Source organism: Adelges cooleyi, unplaced genomic scaffold (genome assembly GCF_023614345.1).
Source record: "Adelges cooleyi isolate 19-005CV unplaced genomic scaffold, UGA_ACOO_1.1 ACOO_flye_CR_arks_rails_tigmint_CR_PRNA_108, whole genome shotgun sequence".
NCBI lineage: Eukaryota > Metazoa > Arthropoda > Insecta > Hemiptera > Adelgidae > Adelges > Adelges cooleyi.
In genome coordinates this window covers 14,679,726-14,701,565 of record NW_026095761.1, presented here as the reverse complement: position 1 = coordinate 14,701,565, position 21,840 = coordinate 14,679,726, and the positions used below count along the sequence as shown (strand labels likewise).

The 21,840-nt window shown below is 31.3% G+C and overlaps 3 protein-coding genes across 5 annotated transcripts in view; 1 reads left to right on the top strand and 2 right to left on the bottom strand.

The window, feature by feature from the left end:
• LOC126847372 (Y+L amino acid transporter 2) overlaps nucleotides 1-21,840 on the bottom strand; it is a 234,813-nt gene that overhangs the window by 45,489 nt on the left and 167,484 nt on the right. The window lies entirely within an intron of this gene.
• LOC126847379 (protein takeout-like) lies at nucleotides 3,412-5,647 on the top strand. The gene is made up of 6 exons (XM_050587551.1): nucleotides 3,412-3,679; nucleotides 4,509-4,601; nucleotides 4,657-4,807; nucleotides 4,865-5,001; nucleotides 5,084-5,233; nucleotides 5,404-5,647. The coding sequence occupies exons 1-6, from the start codon at nucleotides 3,595-3,597 to the stop codon at nucleotides 5,553-5,555; spliced, it is 768 nt and encodes a 255-aa protein (XP_050443508.1). The 5' UTR covers nucleotides 3,412-3,594; the 3' UTR covers nucleotides 5,556-5,647.
• LOC126847367 (leucine-rich repeat-containing protein 15) lies at nucleotides 8,224-19,886 on the bottom strand. 2 transcript variants are annotated; one of them, XM_050587525.1, is made up of 5 exons: nucleotides 19,450-19,886; nucleotides 14,065-14,262; nucleotides 11,943-12,695; nucleotides 10,948-11,516; nucleotides 8,224-9,747 (listed from the first exon to the last, which is right to left on the bottom strand). In XM_050587525.1, the coding sequence occupies exons 1-5, from the start codon at nucleotides 19,474-19,476 to the stop codon at nucleotides 9,135-9,137; spliced, it is 2,160 nt and encodes a 719-aa protein (XP_050443482.1). In that variant the 5' UTR covers nucleotides 19,477-19,886; the 3' UTR covers nucleotides 8,224-9,134. The 2 variants fall into 2 exon arrangements, with proteins under 2 accessions (XP_050443482.1, XP_050443483.1); XM_050587526.1 differs by having other exon boundaries at nucleotides 14,065-14,257.

Sequence of the window (21,840 nt, the reverse complement as noted above, 5' to 3'; positions counted from 1 at the left end):
ATACAATGGAAATTGAATTCAGTGGGTAGGTATAACAATTTGTATTTTTTCTATTAGAACTTGTTTCTATAATATATATTATAGAAATTATTTTATATTTGTTTTTGGTATATACCTAACTGAGTTTTGAACTTGAAAGTAAATCATCTGAGTTAAAAAAAAATGATTCGTGTAAATAAATTGTAATTTATTTCTTATCATTTATTTTTTTAAATGTGTTCTTGTGATATTTATACTTCAATTTTAAACATTAGTTATAGTTACTAAATCAATTAATAATAGTTAAAAAAAAGTCAACTGGCTTTAGCGTATAGGCAACATAAACTGCATTAAAATAAATGTAATAGTATCTCGATAGCCTTGTTTTACAAATATTACTAAAACTCAGAATATAAATTTGTCTTTTTGACAGCACGTCCTGTCAGCTGCTTGCCTCGAGTAAAAAAAAACGTGCACTCCTAAACCCAATTCGACAGTAACCGAAATAAAAAGCAATCACTCACTGCTGCTAGTCCACTGTATTGTATTGTCGCTCTAAATTAACAACCCTGAGCCTAGATAGAAAACTTTTGTGCTTATTAGATTTTTAGTTTGCTCATTTTTTCTGATTTTTACTGTTATGTTTGAAACTGTGCTAGATGTCTACTTTGATGCTATGTTGATGTTGTGATGGTTTTAACAGTTCCTTTACTATTTTAGTTTTCCAACATGGACATTAGATTTTATACTAAATTGCCTGTTTCTATTCTCAACATTGACTTGAAAACTAGAGTTTTATAATTTTTAAACAATATATTTTATGATTTTTATCAAAAATAATTTAAATTACATCTCATATTACATTTTTAAAAAAACATAATAGAATATATACCGGGTGATCACTGATCCATTTTACGTAGGGTACTTAATTTCTCGGACAACAATCTTGAAGTTTTCCTTTTGATAAAATTTTACTGAAAAAACATTGTAAAATTAATATAATTTGAGCTCCGCATCAAAGCTAAAAACTATATAAATCATTCAAACTTTTTTTTTATCAATAAAAATCTAAAAATTTAATAATTTGCTTATATATTACATTAATTGACTTAAACTCATTGAAATTAATATTTAATACTATTTATTAATCATATTTAATTTCTCATTGAAATGGTAAAATTACCTTAAGTTATAATTATATCTAAAAACTTGTAACTTCCTTTACTCCGGATAAGTATATTATATTTTATGTCCAACTATTGTTTTATTGTTTTCATAATTTCTAGTTTATAACGGTATTTTTTTCTTTTATAACCATAATACGAGTAGTTAATTTGAAATTATTAAAAAAATAGATTTTTTGTCTTCGACCGGGCTATTTTTAAATACATTAAATGGTCAATCAGATATTAAAATAAAAGCTAAAACTGAGTTGGAATTATTAGATATAAAAAAAATCAAGCAAAGTACACAGTAAAATTAATATTTGAATGACTTATTTATTAATGTTACTTAATTTTTCTGTAAACTAATAAACCATTAAATAAATACCCTAATTAAAACCTAAACTTGTAATAATTCATATCACTTAATGGTTTTAGGTAGGTATAAATTAAAAAAAAAAGAACAGGGAAGCCATAGAATAATAACTGCTTATTAATATAATATTAATATTAAGACCTTCGTTTTGAAACGCGCCTCACTTAATTTTTGTAATTGATATAAATTCTAGTTTATCCAGTTTTCCGTGATTGCGTTCTAAGGTCACGGCTAAACCATAATAACTTTTAAATGATTACACGAGCATGAGAAAATATACATTTGTAATTTTTTAATCGAGCTTATATATATTTTTTTTACAGAAAATTTAATAAAAAGTTGCTGTTTTATAATAAAAACAATTTTTACTGGCAATCCAACGATTTTTAAATTGTAGTCGTCATGAATGAAGCTTTACATTTTTCACTTAGGATGAATTATCAACATTATGTTGTGCTGTATTCAGATTTCAGAGTAATTGTTGAAAAATGTACTGTAATATTAGACAATTAGACGTTGTCTACCTACTTAATATATGGACAAATAGTTTAGTTTTATTATAGTTGAGGGAACAAAAAATGTATATTATATTAACTAAAATGGTTTTTAATCATAGAAAAAATGATTTAAATTAAAAATAATACCATGAAGCTTATACAAATTAACCGGTAAATTAATTGATATGATCGAAATTTATTAAAACCACTTTTTTCTTAAATATTGCCTATACAAAACTCCTTGAAATCCAACCGCATGCAATTCCTTGAGGTAAAATATTTTATATTTTTTTTTACAAATTACAATGAAAAAAATATATAATCTATAAAATGTTCGTTCTAATCGGTTATTGACTTGGCGCCATCGATCGCCACGAACTGGTTATTTTAGTTTGTTCATTTCTGATGTGTATTATATTATTATCTTCTGACCATGCTGTATTATTATGAAAGTGGGTACACGCGTGAGCATTTCAGTGTACAATTAAAAGTTAAAAACGACAGCTATTTTAATTGTAATCTAACCAAACTCTAACTATAAAATCAAAATCAAGTGAGTTTTACTCATTTTGCGTAAACATGTTTGGATGAAAAAACATTTTTAAATGGCTTTCAAAGATGCTGTGATAGTCCGAAACCAAAAAAGAGTCCTAATAACTGAAATAATAATCACACGTCACAGACTAACCTTTAAATTAAGACTTTGCAAAGAAGTGCTTATACCTAACTCCTTATTAAAAAGGCGTATGACGTTTTCTTAATGTAAATTTGTGTATATTTAATTTAATTTATTTTAGATGGTAATTTATATCTTCTTTACAAGTGATAATATAAAAATACTGTTGTGACTCCCTCCTGCTGATGTCCTTGACTTTACTGCGGATTTAAATTGTACAGATTTTTTTAAAAGTTTTTTATATTTATAGGTTTTTTTTTTGTAATGAATGTGATCAATTTTTACCTCCTGATATTATCGTTGACACGTGTTAGTCGGCCATGCACTTACACAAGGACAAGAATATACCGGTAGAAAAATTTTTTATTTTACATTTTTTTCTTAAGTACAATTTTTACCTCGAATCGGACAAGCCTCGTGTACAGTATTTGAAGCGCAGTCGCCGGCTTTGGTATTTGGCCGCCGACGGATTCTAAACTAGTTTGGTTGATAATTAGCTGTGTATTCACAAAATTCCTTTCAAGTCCGTTTTGTATAAAAATACCGACGGTAAATGCAAAGAACTTTATTGAAGTATATATTTACTATAAAATGCATGACCTCGCTTGTAGGTCGAGCGGATTATATAACTAAAAATGCATACAATATTATACAATTAATGTATGCTATAAGCTACATTTTATTTAAGTAGGGAGAGATTCCGTGGTGGCATCAAGTATCAACACACAGTTCCTGGGTTGACTGTATCGCATATTCCAGATCTTAAGCCAAACGCGGGAAGTAGTTGTGAAATGGCTGTTAACTATTTTCATTGTTGATTTTTAAATTCCCCTCCAAAATAACCGTGGATAGATTAAATCGATTTTCATACTTACTGACAATTAATAAAGTACAATTTTTAATATGTTCACAGTCATCGCAAAATATTTTTGTTGTCTTTTTCTAGTTTTTGCGTGCACGGCCGAAGCGGGTCCTGCGTCAAAATTGCGTAAGTACATCACTGACTTATATGGTAGTCACCTTTATTAGATTTTATAAAAATGGTTTTGTCACTTTTTGTTTTAATTAAGTTTCAAATTTGTTTTCTAATGCGCACTCAAGTAGGTAGATAGTATCTTAGAAAACCCGTCAAATTGTTACAGTTGACAGAAGATACTTCCGACTATGGTTAACACGGTGTGATTTCAATGCCGCTCACTGAAATTATGACTATCGTCTATCCCAAAAGTTTGTCTAGAAATATCCTGCAAATTATCCAAAAAACAAATTAGGGGGCCAAATTGAAAATTTGATTTCTTGGCTAGGGTTTGTAGTTTGTTAAGAAATTTGCTCCAAGTTCTAAAGTTTCAATACAGTTATACCTTTAGTAAGCTTAAAACTAAATGGGAGGTGGCCCATTACTCTTAAAATAAATGGTTTTGCTTAACAATGTTGATAAGTTGTAGATTCAGTTTTTAACCTTTTAGAAAAATGGTTTAATACATTTTGTTAGATATTAACAACGGATTGGTAGTTACAGGTCGGTGAACATCTTCCATAGGTGTACCGATCATATACTTGAATCTACTTTAAGTCGAATTTTTCGATTATAAATCCTAACTTAATCAGAAAAAAAGTTAAATGGAGAAAATATGTCAATAGCTCACAACCCTATTGTAATAAAGTCGTTAAAGGATTCTCCAAACGATTCTCTCCATCAATCTCGGTTGTTATCGCGTCGTGCCACTTTTGGCGGAATGATGATGGCAAATATATGTGAAATGATAAACAAAGTATTAATAATTAAATAACACATCACAATAATTATAAAATTTCAGCCAAAGGTTTTATTCGATGCAGTCTGAGCGATCCAGATCTAAACAAATGCATTTGGAATGGACTGAACGTTGCTTTTCCGTATATGTCTAAAGGTGATATAAGCTGTTCGGATTTTCTTTTCCTATCTAAACTCGCAATATTTTTCAGGTATTCCTAGCCTTGGTCTATTTCCCGTGGATCCGTTACACGTTACAAAGTTAGTTATTGATGAGGGAAGCCAAGGACCGGTGCAAATCAAGATGCAGTTCGAAGAATTAGACATCTACAACTTCAACAGCACTATCATTAAGGATTACCAGTAATAAGCGTACTTCGATCAAAGTATTAAGACGTTAATTATTCGATTTTAATTTAGATTCGATACTGCCAACCTCAACATGTCCATTAGCGTACAGACCAAATTGCCCATCGTGCTGGAAGGCTTGTACGAAATGAACGGAAAGGTATTAGTTTTGCCCATCACAGGAAAGGGCAAATGCAGAATGGTGATAGGTATTGATCGAAGGCTGTGCTTTTTTAAGATTGTTAGATGTAAATATCTCAAATAGAATCAAGACGATTACTTTGATTGCAGATAATTATTCATCGAAAAGCTATCTCCAATTCAAGAAAATCATTAAGAACGGAGTTACATACTTGGAACTTGTTAAGTTATCGTGGAATTTCAGCACAACTAAACTCCATTTGAAATTCGAAAATCTGTTCAACGGTGATAAAAGTCTTGGTATGTTACGAATTTGAAAATATTATACAATTTAGAACAATGGAACTATTGAAAGACTGATAAATGATAACTGATTTCATCTAAACCTATATCCGAGTTGACCTATCGTCTATGATTTGTGATTAAGACAAGAAATAATTGTCAATTGTGTTATGTATTTTGTATTTCAGGAGACAACATGAATGTGTTCCTGAATGAAAATTGGCGTGAGTTGTTGGCAGATTTGCAACCAGCGTTTGAAGAAGCGTTAGGCGCTGCGGTTTCCAATGTAGTCCAACAATTTTTTAGTCGAGTTCCGTTAAATCAAATTTTCAGTGAATAAAAAATAACACTCTTTTCTTTTTTGTGTATATTAATTATTTTGATTTTAACTTTATGTAAAGATGAAATAAATCATTGTTTTGACAATCTTTATGAACTGTCAATTTATAATATTATATACTTACTGTAGTATATTATTATTTAGTATACTTATACTGACACATTGTCGGCCTCTTTTATGATTAATTCTCGATTACAAATTATGAGCTTTCGGTGGCCTGTAATTTGCTAATTGACTTATATTTGTCTTTATCGTGCCAGCTTGACATCTATAATTGGAATTTGGGTTACACATGATACCCTACGATATGAATTGATACACTGTAAAAAAAATTATTACCGTGTTCATTTTTATTAGTGCCCGGGGTCTGGTGTTAGTTGTTAGCATCATCAGCGCTAACAACTGACCGGACCTGTTGTTTACTCCACTTAAGTTTTAAAAGTTGATAGATCTCTGGAAAATACTAATAAAGGTATAAAATATTTAATTCAATTTTATAACATTGGAGAATAACATAAATACAAATGTTTTTGACAAATTATATTTATCTTATAGTAAAAATGTTGTTTATAAACTTTATACATAAAGTAATATACATACTCGTATATCATATTTATATATATTTTTTGCAATACATTTTGAATGCAGAACTGTAACGTATGATATTATACTTTTTTAAAAATATTTTTTGCTTCTTAACATTTTAACATAATATCGCAACGTAACATACAAAAACTAACATATGCAATGATTATAATATTATAAGCATAATTAATATTTTCAATAATTAATTAAAGCACTTTAGTTAATATGTTTTATTTATTACCAATATCACACCTTGGAGATACGTTTATACAATTATTGTTAAGGCAAGTTTGAAAATGATTACTGTTATGCTATACTACTGTGCCCTCTGGTCGAAGTGGGTTGTAAGCATTGACATTTGATATAGTATATTATTTTATAGGCAGATAGCGCCTTACTTACCACATTAAACCATAATATGTAAGTTACTTTCAAACGCCAAACTCTCAGTCTCTAACTTAGTCTAACCGATATTTTAGTTATGGCTTTTTCGATTTTTAAAAAAATAATGTTTTTAAGATATGAACAAACTATTTTGGTTATTATCCGATCCATGTCTATTATACTAATAATGGCATAAATACCATTTATATTAATATTTATAATATTAATACAATTAATATTCTTTTTGTAAAGAAAAAAGGTAATGCATTCTAATATGTTTCATAAAATTCAGACAGTAATAAAATAATCTTCTTAGTTCTTGAAATAAGAAAATACGATTGAAAAGGTTTAAGATGGAAAAATAAAGCCAAAAGATACCTTTTTCGGCCGTCACAAATTTTTAAGTGCAATAACTAAGTAATTTTTTTAGTTGCAAAAATTAACTATATCTCAAATTGTTTAAATATCAATCAAGAATCAGAAAATAACATCAACTCAAATGTGAAAAATTACGAAAAGAAGTCCCTTTTCGTTTTTCGCACTACAAATTAAGTGATTACAGTAAAAGAAATCAAAAATACTAATGCTGCTTTATATTGGAGTAGAGTGGGTGGATTTTGATATTAACGGAACCAAGGAGACGTAGGCTTCAGATATTGGTGTTGAGTGAGTTGACCTTTCTTAATAATGCATCTAGCACAAATTGAAGGCGTAAGTCATAGTCAATTTCATTATTTGTTATAGAAATATTTTTCTGCTAAGAAAATCCATACTTATAACTAAATGTTCGTCTAAAAATGACAAAAAACTGAAACCCTTTGCTACATTTTAATTAATTAATTTTTTATATTATTTGAAAAGTGTCTAAAAATGATTAGCCTATAGTTATCAGGATTTCTACAACTATTTTCACAGCTCTGTCTAGAATAATTCTTACTAAAAATGTTTTCTGTGCTTGTTCTATATTTTACGTTGTTTTATTTTATAGATCTGTAAAACCGTTGATGGTATAAAATAATCATTTTTATAAAGTATAATGGAAATAATTTTGGTTGCCATACATAGAAAATTGTATTAGCTATTGAGTTTTATAAAAGTGTTATATTCGTATATTATTTTAAACATTACATGAAACCCTAATAACGTAAATTTTCAAGTTTTCATCCTATTGTTCGCCGTTTGGTACATTTTTTATTTCAAAATCATAAACAAAGCCAATCACTCAATGTGAGGATGTACTTACATGCATCAGTAAAAGAAACAAATTGCATGTGGTTGCCTAGGTTTATGATCCTTATAGTTGCTTTGCCTTCAAAGGTATAGCTATTGCCACTCTACAGCTAAGAGTTTTTCATTTAAGTATTCTTGAAAAAAAAGCTTTATAGGTACAGTTGTATGGAAAAAAAATAATAAACGCATACGATAAAAATTCCTATATAAGTTTATACTTGTAATATTTTATGAACAATTGAAATTAATAGGAAAGCATTTTAATTGGTCCTCACGTATAATTATTAAAAGTTCCACTTTTCTTGGTGGAATAATAATTAATATTTTTTTCGTTCTTTTACCTCACGTATTTGTCCATAATTAAATCTGCAGTGCAAAAACGTATAAAAACTATTGAATACTAAAAAGTATATTTAAATAATATTATGTAAAACTTATTTATTAATTGTATTTAATCCAAAGTGGGTTAAAAAATATTACATATATATATATAATAAATTTAACAAAGTTTTTAAAAACACAAAAATATGTTTAGCTGATGCCTTCTTATAGAATATAATAATAATTAAAATTATTTATTTGAGTGGAACGTCGTGTCGTTTTCATCATAGCCTAATCATTAATAGGTAATTACCATTATAAATTAAGCCGAATAAATTATATAAACAAATTGTATCTTTACTCGCATAGCACATACACACTTATAGGTTATAACTATTATTAAACATTTTTATCGATTAAAACGATTACAAGTTAGTAATAAAAAGAATAACAAAAAAAAAATTGTACAAAAACTAATTAACCCGCCTAATGTGATTATGATCATTAAGACGTGTTATTTAAAAATGTCAGTGACATAAGCGAAATAGTAAAATAAAAATGTTTGAGATTGATAATTCGTCAATTAGGAATTATTACAATAATAATTTAGTTGTTCTTGTATCACCGTAGGACTTGACATTCAATAGTTAGACTAGATAGTTACAAATCGTATGTACACGCATCATAGGTAGTAATAATGTACTAACACGTTTCTTATGACTGTAGTTGAATTTGACTCCGGTTTTGTTAAGAGAAATTTCGCCGTTATCAAAACCATGTTCAGATTATTGACACTGTCGGTTTTCATAATAATAATCCGTCTTAAAACCAAGTTGAATTAGAACATTTTTAAAAAAAAGTACAGTTTCGAGTAAGGTGGGTTCTTTGAAGTTTGATGACATATTTTTGTTTTCAAGATGTGTGCTTACATCGAGACGGTGTAGTCGATCTACGTGTGGTCTCACTTACATTTCATTCGCTAAGGACTATGCAGGGTCCGTGGGGGGAGGCTTCATAAGGGGGGGGGGGTTGAGATTAATGTTGGGCTCATATACTTTACTACAGCTGGGTCATGTGTACACCGGCGGTGGGGTGGTGGCGGTTGTTCCGGTTTTCCACGGGGCCACCGCCCCGTCTGCCCCTGCGGCCGGCCGGACACCGGCTGGCGTCCGTGATGCCCCTGTCCACGCCCACGCTAACGTTGCGCTTGTGCTGCAGCTGCGATTCCTCGTTCGTTTCCCGTAACAGCATGGAACAGCCGGCCACGATGGCCGCGATTTCGTCCTCGTCCGTTTGCGTACAGCTGTTCCGTTTCAGTAGCTGTGCCTGGGGCTTTGGCAGCATGATAGCCTCGTCATACGACGGCAGCTGCGACAACTTTCGGGCCGATTCGGAATACTCGTCCGCGTAGACGGCCGGGTCCAGGCCCAGCTCGCCCTCCACGTACTCGTCCATTTCCCGCTGCCTGCGCATCGCCTGTCTGGTCTTCATGTTCTCGTGCACGGCCACGAATATAGCCATCAGCCCGGAAACGCACAGTATGAGGATGACGCCGATGGCCATCGAGAAGTTCTTCCGGTTCTCCCGGTAAAACCCGTACGCCGTGCTGTTGACGCACGCCACGTGCCACGGCACGCCTGTCACGTTGTCCGGTGTCAGACAATGCGGATTCCTATTGAAACCACAATTATTGTTATTAAATGTAATTTCATTTATGTTATATTTCTACTAATAACTCTAAAGGCGAATCGAACACAGTTCTCTAATTTCGATATTATGCCACACCGTTTTCTTATTTACGTGTAAAATGTGCCTCGGAAGATTTTCTCAAAGACTGAGAAGTTTTAAAAGTTCATCCATACAAAATTAAAGATCAAAACTTTATCTAGAGTTTAACTAGAGCGATTTATATTTTAACGATTTAGGCTAAAGTTATAAAAGTTTCAAAATTCCATATCATATTACTGAGTTTCTAATAAGTTTGCTTGATTCTAAAACAGTGAATTTGCCATAAGTCAATAAAAGATGCGTTACTTGTACCATCATTAATATAAAAGGGGAAATGCGTTTAATCCACTTCAAAAAATATAAATAATGTTTTATTCGATTTTATTTTTCGGTTAATTGTGGCTCGTGCATAACAGGTCTCCTTAAGATTGATCGATTATCCAAGTGATCAACACACGTTCTCACAGTGCCCAGGACTCGGGAGATTCAGCCTGGCTACCCAGCAATATTTGATAAAATAACTATGAAATATTTGTGGTTTTATAAAAAAAAAATCAAAGATTCAAGAAAATTAAAACTCCTCCAACTCCATCCCCGTCCCCAACCCCCATTCCCATCCCCATCCCAACCCCGTCCCCATATCTCTAATCTCCTATCTCTTTTCCCTTATCTCTCTCATCTCTTATCTTATCAGATAAATCAGCTCGCCGGACGGCCTGTGGACGCAATGCTCCAGACAAGGGAGGCGTGGTCAGCAATCTCAGGCTTCGTTAAACGGGTGACGATGGAGCGAGAAAAGGCGGAGAGGCAACGACAATAGCAGCCGGAGGCTGCTCCCTGAAAATTGTATTGGTATTGTCAAATCGGTAATTGTACATATTGTGAGACCACCCTGCTAACTGGGAACCGGTCTTTTTGTAAATATATATAAATTATTGTGAATAAACGATGTCGGGCTGGGAGGGAAGCAAATCGAAAGCGTTCCCCTCCCAGTCTGGGCAATTTAGAGATAAAAAAGATAAATCAGCTGTTATTTTCGTTATGATAACAACTAATCAATTTTCCGGTCGTGTGCCAAAGCAAAGACATAAAATGTATAAAGAAAATAAACGACTCAGTGTACACATATATGAAAGCTAAATACCTGGTAAGTGTGGAATACTGGGTGGTTCGATTGGTAATGTACGCCATGTACGCAAAGTCGGACGTGAAGCAGTCACATCGCCACGGGTTGTCGTCCAAGTAAACCGCCTTAAGTTTTGGACACTTGGAGAACGTTCCGTTTTTTATCGTTACCAGACGATTGCCTGTCAGTCTGATTTCGCTAAGATTTGGCGAACTGGCAAACTCGGATGGTAACAGATGGGATATCCGACAGTAGCTGAGATCCAGTATTGAAAGTTCGGTCGAGTTCAGACTTCCCGGCAACAGCGAATGTAACGGGTTGTTGGCTAGAATGAGTTCGTTGAGCGAGCTTAGTTCGTTGAATCCTTCTCTGGGTAACCATCGGACTAAACAGTTGCTCAAGTCTAACTTCCGCAGATGATTCGACCGGAGATAGCCGATCCGAGTGATGGTGTTGTAGGACAAATTCAGCTCTTCCAATATAGGCAGATTAATAATGATCGATTCCCACCAGATGTCTGTGATCATGTTTTTCGACAAGTCTAAGTAACGAAGAGACTTCAAACCGTTGAATGCACGAGGATCCATCTAAAAAAAAAAAACATATATGAATACATCAGGTTCGTTATAAACTAATAAAAGACAATAGTACGGAAATCCGAAAAATTTCAGTATTAAAATAGTTTTGTAATAAATTAATTTGGAATAAGATGATAAGAAAAAAAAACTTCCATTTTGCTTCTGGAATCATAAATCACAAAACATGTTTTGCATATAGCTCCTATCAAGTATTAATTACTATTTTTTTATTTATCTTTCTTCCGGTTTGCTGTCTCTTACTGCTGTCCATTCTCATCTTTACCATACCTCTCAACTGCTTTTTTCCTCTATTTCTTCTTACCAATAACGATTCTTATCGCTATCAAGTATTTTATCAGCTGATTTCCCTTATTTGTCCTTATCGACCACCATTTGTATCACTATGTTACAGCTAAACTCTTAGCTAATACGTACATATTCAATGTGGTTGTCGGATAGATCCAGAGTTATTAGATTTGTGTTGTTAGTGAATTGATTGGGTCCCAATTTTCTGATCCGGTTGCCGTTTAGGAAAGCGGATTTGAGTGTAGGCATACCGTACAGGTTTGGTGTGCGAACGGAACACTCAGAAACGTCCAAGATGTTCAAAGTGGTCGAATGTATGGCGAATTCCATGTACAGCTGGACGTTTTCTGAGGCATCCAACACCTCTAGATTGGAGAAACCGTTCAGAGCGTCCGTACTCAGGTAACTGATCAAACAGCCTCGGATGTTCAACATTTTCAGGGTGTTGGACAGCACTCCGTCGAGTCGAGTCAGCGGGTTGCCGGACAAGTTCAGATAACTTAACTTCCTGAGTCCGCTGAGCACCAACGGTCCCAGCAGTGATATGATTTGACAGTTGCTGACGTCCAACACCTCTAGCGATTCGCTGTAAAGCATCGTGCTTACGTCCCGGCCAAGGTCGGTCAACGGATTGCTCGACAAGTTCAACATCTTAAGATTCTTGTTGTAGTTAAATGCGATACTGGGGTTGATTGACACTATGTCCGAAATCGAGTTGTGGTCCAGTACGAGTTCTTCGAGATCCCATAGGTTTTGCAATGTGAACTTGTGGATCTCGTGGATGTGATTGTGTGACAAGTTCAGTCGCTTGACGTGGTTCATATTTTCCACGTTTGCCGGGATCGAGTCCAGTCCCAGACCCGATAAGTCCAAATGCAACAGCTGAAAAATAAAATAAGTTGTCAACAAAATATCTAGTGTACTACTACATTTTTTGTGTAGCTGGCCGACGATTATTACCATACCAAATCTACAGAGATCAACCAAAGGACACCAATGCAATGGTCAAAAACAGCATAGGTAACAGTAAAAACTGCCGAGACACAGCACTGTGTCTCGAGTAAAATCGGTTTCTCATTAGGTTTTTCATGACATCTAAGATAAAATAAATACAGTATACGACACGGTCCGCCTATGCAATATGTATGATTGGTTCGATCGTTCGATTATTTAATGAAATGAGATCACCGAAATTCATATAACCGATAATTATTAAAACAATAAAAATGTAACTAATTATTATTTGCCGTATTACGGTTTATCTGTCCCGTAATTGGCACATTTGTTCGCCTGCGACTTGAGTATTTTCGAACCGCACATACTAGATAAAATATATTTAAAAAAATACAGGGCGTAGTCTCTATTGGCGGAGAACTTTGAATAGCAGAAACGTATAGATTGTGAGACATAAACGTCAGTTTAAGCATTAAACGCTTAGAAAATTACAAATTGTTCAGTAAAAGTGCAATTTTCGTTGAAACGTAACCACCAGAATAAAACTTATTCTGCATAAACTACCTGTAACAAATGATTTAGGTAAATTTGAAATTTATCGTTTTATCGTTTGGCTTGGTGATTAAATCTCAGGTAAAAACACGTTTGTTCCCCATGCTTAACGGGTTTGAAACATTACCTAATTATACATATTTACATTTAAATTACATTGGTTAAATATGGTTTAGACTACTGACCGTGTGTTAATAAAAAAAATAAAATTGCAAAGTGTGCTTAAGAATAAGGCATCACTACTTAAAAAATGATATTCAAATCGTTCCGAAGTACGAACTATTACTTTAGATTTATCACAGGATCGTTTTTTTATGTGTTTCCTTAATGACGTTTCCCTTTAAAAGCGAAATTCATCGTCATAACTGAGAAAGAAAGAAATGACTTAACGGCTACACCTTCTCTAAGCGGCATTCGTTTGTTGTAAAAAGAAAAACACCGACCGGTTAAAACGGTTTTGTATTATTATTACCTTTTTTCGACTATCGTCGTTGTACTACAGTAAATCGAACAACTTTAACGGCATATGGCCCATGACGGACTTTCTAGTTTCAAAACGTTGAGAAATAGTTTTTTAAAAAGGTGTTACCGTTTTTATTTTACTCTGCCGACTTGGTCAAACCGTCTCGAGCTATTTTCAATTTATTTTTTCCAGCTATTGACTCCGCACCTGAACTCTCTCATTTCTTAATCCACACTCTTGTATTATTTTAACTATAACGACAAAATATGAGTGTCCACTTACTCTGATATCTACTCCGGAGGCGATCACTTCGCTGGCATTGGCGCCAGAACATATCCATTCCACGAGCGTGCAAAGGCATCCGTTGGGGCACATTTTGGTGTCTGCCACCGCCGACAGCAGAGGGGCCATCGCTATAACGGTAGTCTGAACCGCACAAACCATCATCACCACAAGTCCCGCCGATATCATTAGACTAATCTGAAATGTATAAAATATCTGAAATTCTTCGAAGTTAGATGTGTAATAAATATAATATATATGTATATAACTATTATTATTTATTCCGACGTGTTCGTCTAGTTCGAACAAGACACAAAAACGCGCCCAAAAAACGTTCTCTGTCGCAATTCAAAATTTTCACACTTGTAGTGGACGTCTTCAGAGTCGTTCAAAGCATAAAAATAAACCTAATAATATTTTTACAGATTTTATATAGTGCGTAACTATCACAACATATTTGTAAATTTAAAAACGGATTATTCTACAGTTTATTCGAGTAGGGGAAGCTTGGTGTTGAAACAACATGTAGAAAAAACGCATAAGGGATAAACCAGCGATTCCTTCACTCGAGTTTCCTTTGAATGATTTGTGTAAAACTGTATTTTAATGTAAACCGTTTTTTGTTGTCGTCAAATCGATTTAAATCTCATTTCGGCTCATCAAGTATTGCGATAAGGATTCTGAGTATTTTAATATATTCCCGGTATTCTTAAAATAGAATTTGGTATTTTTCACAACAAAGGATTTTAAATATTAATCTGGATTCAATTAAAAAACTATACTTAGTAACATTATGGAAATGTAGTAATGTAAGTACAGAGATTTGTTTGATAATAAATAAATTGTATTCTATTTTTTAGTTAATCAATGATGTGTTTGGTTTTTGGGACCACGATAACGTTTTAACGACTGAACCAAATTTTTCATATAGCCAGTCGTGAGGTATAAAAAATCGTTAACAAGAAGTGAGGAGAAGGATTATGGAGTTTATTTTCTCGTAAATGTTGGGACAAGAATTTTGAACGGGGTTTCACAAGAAGCAGCTATATCTAAGCCATTTTTTTCTTCAAATAATTGTACAGCTGTAATTATTAAAAATGGATATGTGAGAAAAATGTTGTGAGATTGAATTTTTAATTTTCTCGCAAACAATTTTTTAGACCCCAAACCTCAATTATTAAGCTCTGATATAGGAAAAGTAAAGTAAAGAAATAGTTAATTGTCACGTATAAGTATTAAAATAAAAATGTCACTATTTAAAAGACCCTATTGAAATATATATACACCTATAAAGATAGCATATGTTCTATAATCTAACTACATAAGATTGTTAAGATTTAGTCGAGTTATAGAATGATAAGTTTACTAAATACTTCCCACAATTTAGTGCGGTATTGTTATCCAACTGTTAAACGAAATTACTTTAATGAGATATCAAAAAGTTAATCTTTTAATAAATCACAACGATACATTAAAAAAATTTGTGGTAAACAAAATATACTGAAGCAAAATATTTATTGATGGGTAATTTTTATATGTAACAAAAAGTGTTACAAGTTAAAAAAAGCTACTTTTTTTAACTTTGTAAACGATTTATTTTAAGAGTATATACTACAATCACATTCCTCAAAAATAACTTTTACATATTATATCTCGAATGTGTAAAATGTTGATTATTTTTATAACTTATGTATCGTGTAAGCATTAAACTTGCGGTAATAAGCTTAAGTTCAGTTAAAAATTTGGTGAATTTTTAAATTTAACATACACAAATTATTCTAATTTATATTTATTAACTTTAACTAAAATATTAAATTTTTTAAATTTTGTATTAACTCTTTACTAACTGACTAATCGTTGTTTTAGGGCGAATATATTATTATTTCAAAATCTGTTTTAATTTATTTAGCGCGTAATAAGTAAGCAATCTAAAGATTTTGGAAAATAATGTATTTTTATTTTTAATTCCTAACAGGTCGATAAATAAACAACACCACATTACTAGTATCAAGATTAATTATTTCGACCAAATTTCTAGTCGAGGAAGCAGAATTATGATTGAAATACACTTAGCAGGATTATCACAGAATATAAATTATTGATAAATTGCAATACATCTTTTAATCTAGAGAAATAAGAGTGGATTAATGTTTAACAATACTTGGTAAAACTGTCTTTACAGTAATAAATAGTGCTTCTCATGAAAATTCAACTAATCCAAACCCTATTCAGAAACAATATATTTTTATAATAATATGCCATTAAAAAGTTAAGTTTTATATTAATTGTTTATATTATCAAAAGTTTACATACTGTTTTAGCAGAAAATTAAATATTAAGAACCACTTTAGTAAACATAAATTATTATAGGTAAACATCAGATCTTCCTCATTCTAATTTTACAGACTTTATTAATATGAATTCAAATTTATGACTACAAAAATAAAACAATATTTTCCTCAAATACAAAGTCAAATATTTAAAAATGACATTATGCCTCAAAATTATTCATAGTTTTTTTGATCGTCGATGCAGTCTGCAAAGCTGGGGAGATAATATATCTATAATGATGATGTTGTTTGTAAACGCGGTAACTTTTTTTATCTGGACCGATTTACTCGAATAGCTCATCTATAGATCCGAAATCGTATGCAGATTGTACTTTGGTGGGTCAAAAGCAGAACAATCAATTCCTTTAACCCAAAACCGGGAAAATCGAAAAGCAATTTGCCGGGTTTTCAACCTTCCATTTGAACTTGCTGTAACTTAGCAAAAAACGATCGGTTGGAGTCAACATTTTAATAGAATATTTATTAGGCATGCTCCTATCCACAAATAGCCTTAAATCCAAATTTCAAACACCCTGTACCCTCTCGCAGGGGTTGGAATTTTTTCGTTTTATTTTTATTTTTAGACGCGGTTTTAAGACGACTTAGGAGCTGAAAATAGATCTAACATAGACTAACGTGTAAAAAAAAATCTGTAGTCAAACATTTTTTTTTAAGTAAACTTAAATAAATTTGACCCATTTTTGGTCATAATCGCGGAAAACAAATGATACTACACATTGTACTTTTCGATATTAAAAACGATATTGAAGTCAGATTTAGTCAAGCAAATTTACTTTTAAGTTAATTATAAAACCTTAATTTACTTCACTTAAAAAATAAAATTTGAAAAGTTCATAATATTTAATTTAAAAAATATCATAAAAATCTTTAAATTTTGTTTTTTTTTTAGATGATTGTTCAATTCAAAGATGTTGCGTAAAAGAAATAACACACATTTTAGATTTCAATTATTAAACAAGTGTAACGTTTTTTCTAGACTAAATATATAGTATATAAAAATTATCAGGATTACAAGTATTCTTTTTACAGAAACAAAAGTACCTATGTTTAATTAAATAAAATTATATTTTTAAATAGCTGCAATATTTTAGGTTTATATGAAAATATTTTTGTTTGTGCTATTTACAATATTACACAGTATTCAATTTTTTATCGTTTTTAGTATTTTACGGAGATCCATCAACTTTTGAAACTTAATTAGTAACGTATACATTTTTAATTTCCTTTTTAATTTAAGAATAATCTACTGTACATTTTGACTAGTCGATAACAAGTTTTGAAGAATTATTTTAAAAGTCATTAAATTTTAAAATTTAGGGGGGTAGGTCGAATACGGTTAAGTAATGCGCACAGATAAAAATTATATTACTCTTGACCCTTCCCCCATCTTAAATTTTAAACTTAAATAACTAATAATATGTATTCAAAACTGGGTTTGATCATTTTCAACAAATTATTATTAATTAAAAAAATTAACTTTATGTATACGTGTTACCATTTAAGTTTCAAAAGTTGATAGCGATCTGGGAAAAACTAAAAAATATAAATACTTGAACACTGTCTGATATTGTAAAATAATATAAATAAAAATGTTTTTAAAAAGAAAGACTAGTGATAGAGAAAACTAGTGTAGGGCGTTAAAAGAATCAACTGGTATATAAAAATTGGAGCATTTTTATATTTATTTATAAGCTTTTTACAGGAACCTAAAATGAAAAAAACGACCAACCTATAATGTATATATCATACATATATATTAAAATACATATTGTAGCTTTGATCCGGAGCTTAGAAGGCACTGGTTTTATATACTATGTTTTGAGTCAAACAACAAAATATTAATAGTTCTTAATGTAATTTTGTAACGTTTGATGAAAAATTAACATTAAAGAACATTGAGAAACAAAATATAACGTGAGAATTACAAAGTTTTTGATTTTTGTAATTTTGTATGCTTTACGTATAACTAGTTTCTGTTCATGACTTGGTCTAATATACAAATAATTATAACTACTCATATTATTTACATTAAAAAGAACTTCTGTAACAACTAATTATTATTATTTTTTACAATTAAATTGTTTGTGGATTTAAAACGATTTAAAACGTTTCGTCGGACGTGAGGTGAGATTAATCGATTAAGTCATTATTATTAAATTGTAGTAACATCGTACACAGAAAGAGTAAAGTAATAATAATAATCATCATGCTATAATAGAACAGTGACATTCCACAAGTGATAAGCAGTTAGGGCGACACAATTAATTTGCTTTGTGTTCAGACTTTGGTAAAACGAATTTGTGTTCAAGATACCGTCGCCATAATGTGATGACGATCACATTATGTGTAACTACCTCTCTGAGAAACACTATAATATATTATATACATATTGTACTATAGTAATTTTGTTTATTATCATTTGGCAAATTTGTCGCTTATTGATAGGCATGGCCTATTAAACGCTATTAATATTGCAACTCCGTCGTTTGCGATGAACTAATTATCAGGGCGATAATTATTAGTGTACAACATCGTCCGTTATAATCCGTATAATTTATTGGTTTCACCGATATGACAATAATTCTTGTGGCGAGATCATTTTTCGAAAATCTAAAACGAACAATGATAGTACACTTTGAGTACATCTTGGGTCGATAATTCCGTTTGGACTATCCGCGTGTGACGCAGCTAGAATCGTAATTAATTTATCTCATTATCGGAAAATTAAATTATAATGATTAATTAAACATTTTTATTTTGTTCATATTTAAAAGTGTAGTGTAATTACGGCCGACAAGAGCGCAGTGTTATTTGTTCACGTGATGCGATGTGTAACGCGTTTCTTTATCAATAATAATTGATTCGTTTTCTCCGATATGGGAAAAAGTAAGCAAACAGCAGACGGAGTTTATATTTTCTCAATGTTGTAACCAATTTTGAACATAAATAAAAAAATAAATAAGTGACGTTTGGTTATAGATTTTTAGTGGTTTTTTTGTTGTTGTTGAAATTGTGTGTTTTTGGCATTTTTTACCTTGATCGTGGGCATTAGCGAATCCATGGCGGCGGGGGCAGGGGAGGTGGTCTGGAAAATTTAACGGGGCGGCTGTGGGGCCGACACGGTGGTGGAGGCTCAATGGTATCCGATTTGTTGGTAAAACGATTGATCACGAACCTTTTAATTAACACCAAAATACGAAACGAAACGAAAAAAGAAATCTAATATCGTTTGCACGGCCGGTTTTTAGAATTTTTTTTTGTACACAACAATATAATATTAAGACAAATCGTTAATAGCACTGTTAGGGCGCACTGAGAAATTAAAAAAAAAAAAGAGCGACCACGTAAGCCGAATATCACATCTTTTGAGTTCACAAACCGAACACTGACTGATTTTCATTATCTCTATATTATGTTATATTATACGGTCTAAGGCGGCGACGATAGCCGTGACTATTTAAACTGCGAGTGTGTGTAATACATTTATATATTGTGTGTGTGTACTTGTTTGTGTCACCAACTCATTGACTGATAAGAGCACTGGAACTATGTAAGTAGCATATAGACCTCGGCTGATTAAGAAAAAATAAATATATAATAATTGTAATGTGGATGTAATAAAACCATCGGTGTCTGTATGGGGATAATGACACCAATAATTACCGCGGTCGGCGATAGCAGCGCGCACCGAAAACCCTATACAACAGTCATGATAATATAATATTATTTGTTGAAAGAATACAACCTAATATACCATCGAAAATCAACCGAGTACTTATTTATCTTTTTACGAGATCTCGTGTAGTTGTCGTGTCAAGAGTAGGTATCCAAATAGTATGTTATTATATTATTGTACCTACCTAGTACTAAAGAAAACGCATGTTTTTTTTTATACATAACCAATGATAGGGGAATTGTCGGTCACATGACTTCCCCTTCATAGCAAACGCATGTAGCTGTATTATGAAAGTATGTACATATATATTTTATATATGTATATAAGTCTATATAGATAAAAGTATTATGTATAAAAGTTACGAAATTTAAATCCTTAACAAGTTTTGTTTGTGAACATTTTTATTATTACCCATTAACGTTAAACGAACCCTTTAAACTTAAGACAAAATATCTATATTAACCTTTAAAATCGTTTAAATTCGGTTTGATTAGTCCATCTTTCGACGAGTTGGTACGATCATCTTCACGACGATCATATTACTATTGTTTTACATGTTTTTGATAATATAATAATTATGTTAAGATATATAAACAAATGTTTATTTTTTAATTTATAAATACATGCTATGCTACATCGTCCATCAATCAATTTTACAGCTTTCATTCCAATAACTATCCAAAAAAAAAAATACTTGTTAGTTGTTTATAATTAATTTTGTTTTTGGTTTTTTTTCGGTATAAAGAACGATTGACTAAAATTTTTTAAAAATAATTTTTTTTTAGATTGTTCAAAAACTACCTCCAAAAAGAATGAAACAAAGTAAAAGTTTTTCGCCCCTTCAAAGAGCTAATGATATTTTTTTGGCTGTTCGCTGTACATGTTTAGTACACGGCAAAAAATGTTCAGAAAAAAATAAAATAGCCGAAAACATTATTTTTGATTACCCACTTGTATTATCTTTAGCTTATGCCGATTTTGATCTTTAATCCACGTACCTATTATTGCTCTATCTTAAAAATAAAATTAATTTTTTATAACCTTTAGTTAAGTTACATATTATTATTACCTAACGATGCAAAATATATTATTACAACTAATCACTTCTGGCTTTAATATTAGAATGAAATTCAAACATTTTTATAAAATCTAAAATGTAATCATAAACTTATTTGTATGTCACTCCAAAAACTAATTCGTGTTTTACATTAGACAAAGATTAAATATTCGCTTACTGACAATTTATTAACTTAGCATTAGTACATAATACATAAATAATGACGTGTACTAATCGTTTGTTACTAGTTAATCCATTTCTGTGTAAATCGTTTAAGCGTGAGTACCTTGACATAACGTGAGAATCCTTAACACTAAATGAAATTCTTAGAAGTATAGTCATTTTATTTCTTAAATATGTATAGTTATGGTATTCTTATGGTTTGAAAGTAGCTTTATGTATATAGTTCCATTTAAAATAAACATTAAAATACAATACAACTATTATGACTTATGAGTTTTCATAATATAAGAGCTCTATGATGAAGAGTGAATAAAAATGATAAATTAAGCGTGACTATTCCTAAACATCTATTCTAGTTGTTCAGATAGGAAGAGTAAAATATTTTAAAACCCTTAACCAAAAAAAATAGATTTAGAACAAAATTATTTTTTACCTAAGCAAATTGTAAAAAAAATATTATGAGAATATTGCTAATTACTGAAAACAATATAATTACTATTTATTGAATA

Bases quoted from the DNA above. Each gene is read 5' to 3' on its own strand.
- LOC126847367 (XM_050587525.1), bottom strand. From the start codon at position 19,476: ATGGATTCGCTAATGCCCACGATCAAG. The intron at 14,263-19,449 runs GTAAAAAATGCC...TATACATTTCAG, and splicing joins CGCTAATGCCCACGATCAAG to ATTAGTCTAATGATATCGGC. The intron at 11,517-11,942 runs GTACGTATTAGC...TTTTTTTTTTAG, and splicing joins CCGACAACCACATTGAATAT to ATGGATCCTCGTGCATTCAA.
- LOC126847379 (XM_050587551.1), top strand. From the start codon at position 3,595: ATGTTCACAGTCATCGCAAAATATTTTTGTTGTCTTTTTCTAGTTTTT. The intron at 4,602-4,656 runs GTGATATAAGCT...AATATTTTTCAG, and splicing joins TTTTCCGTATATGTCTAAAG to GTATTCCTAGCCTTGGTCTA. The intron at 5,234-5,403 runs GTATGTTACGAA...TTTGTATTTCAG, and splicing joins CAACGGTGATAAAAGTCTTG to GAGACAACATGAATGTGTTC.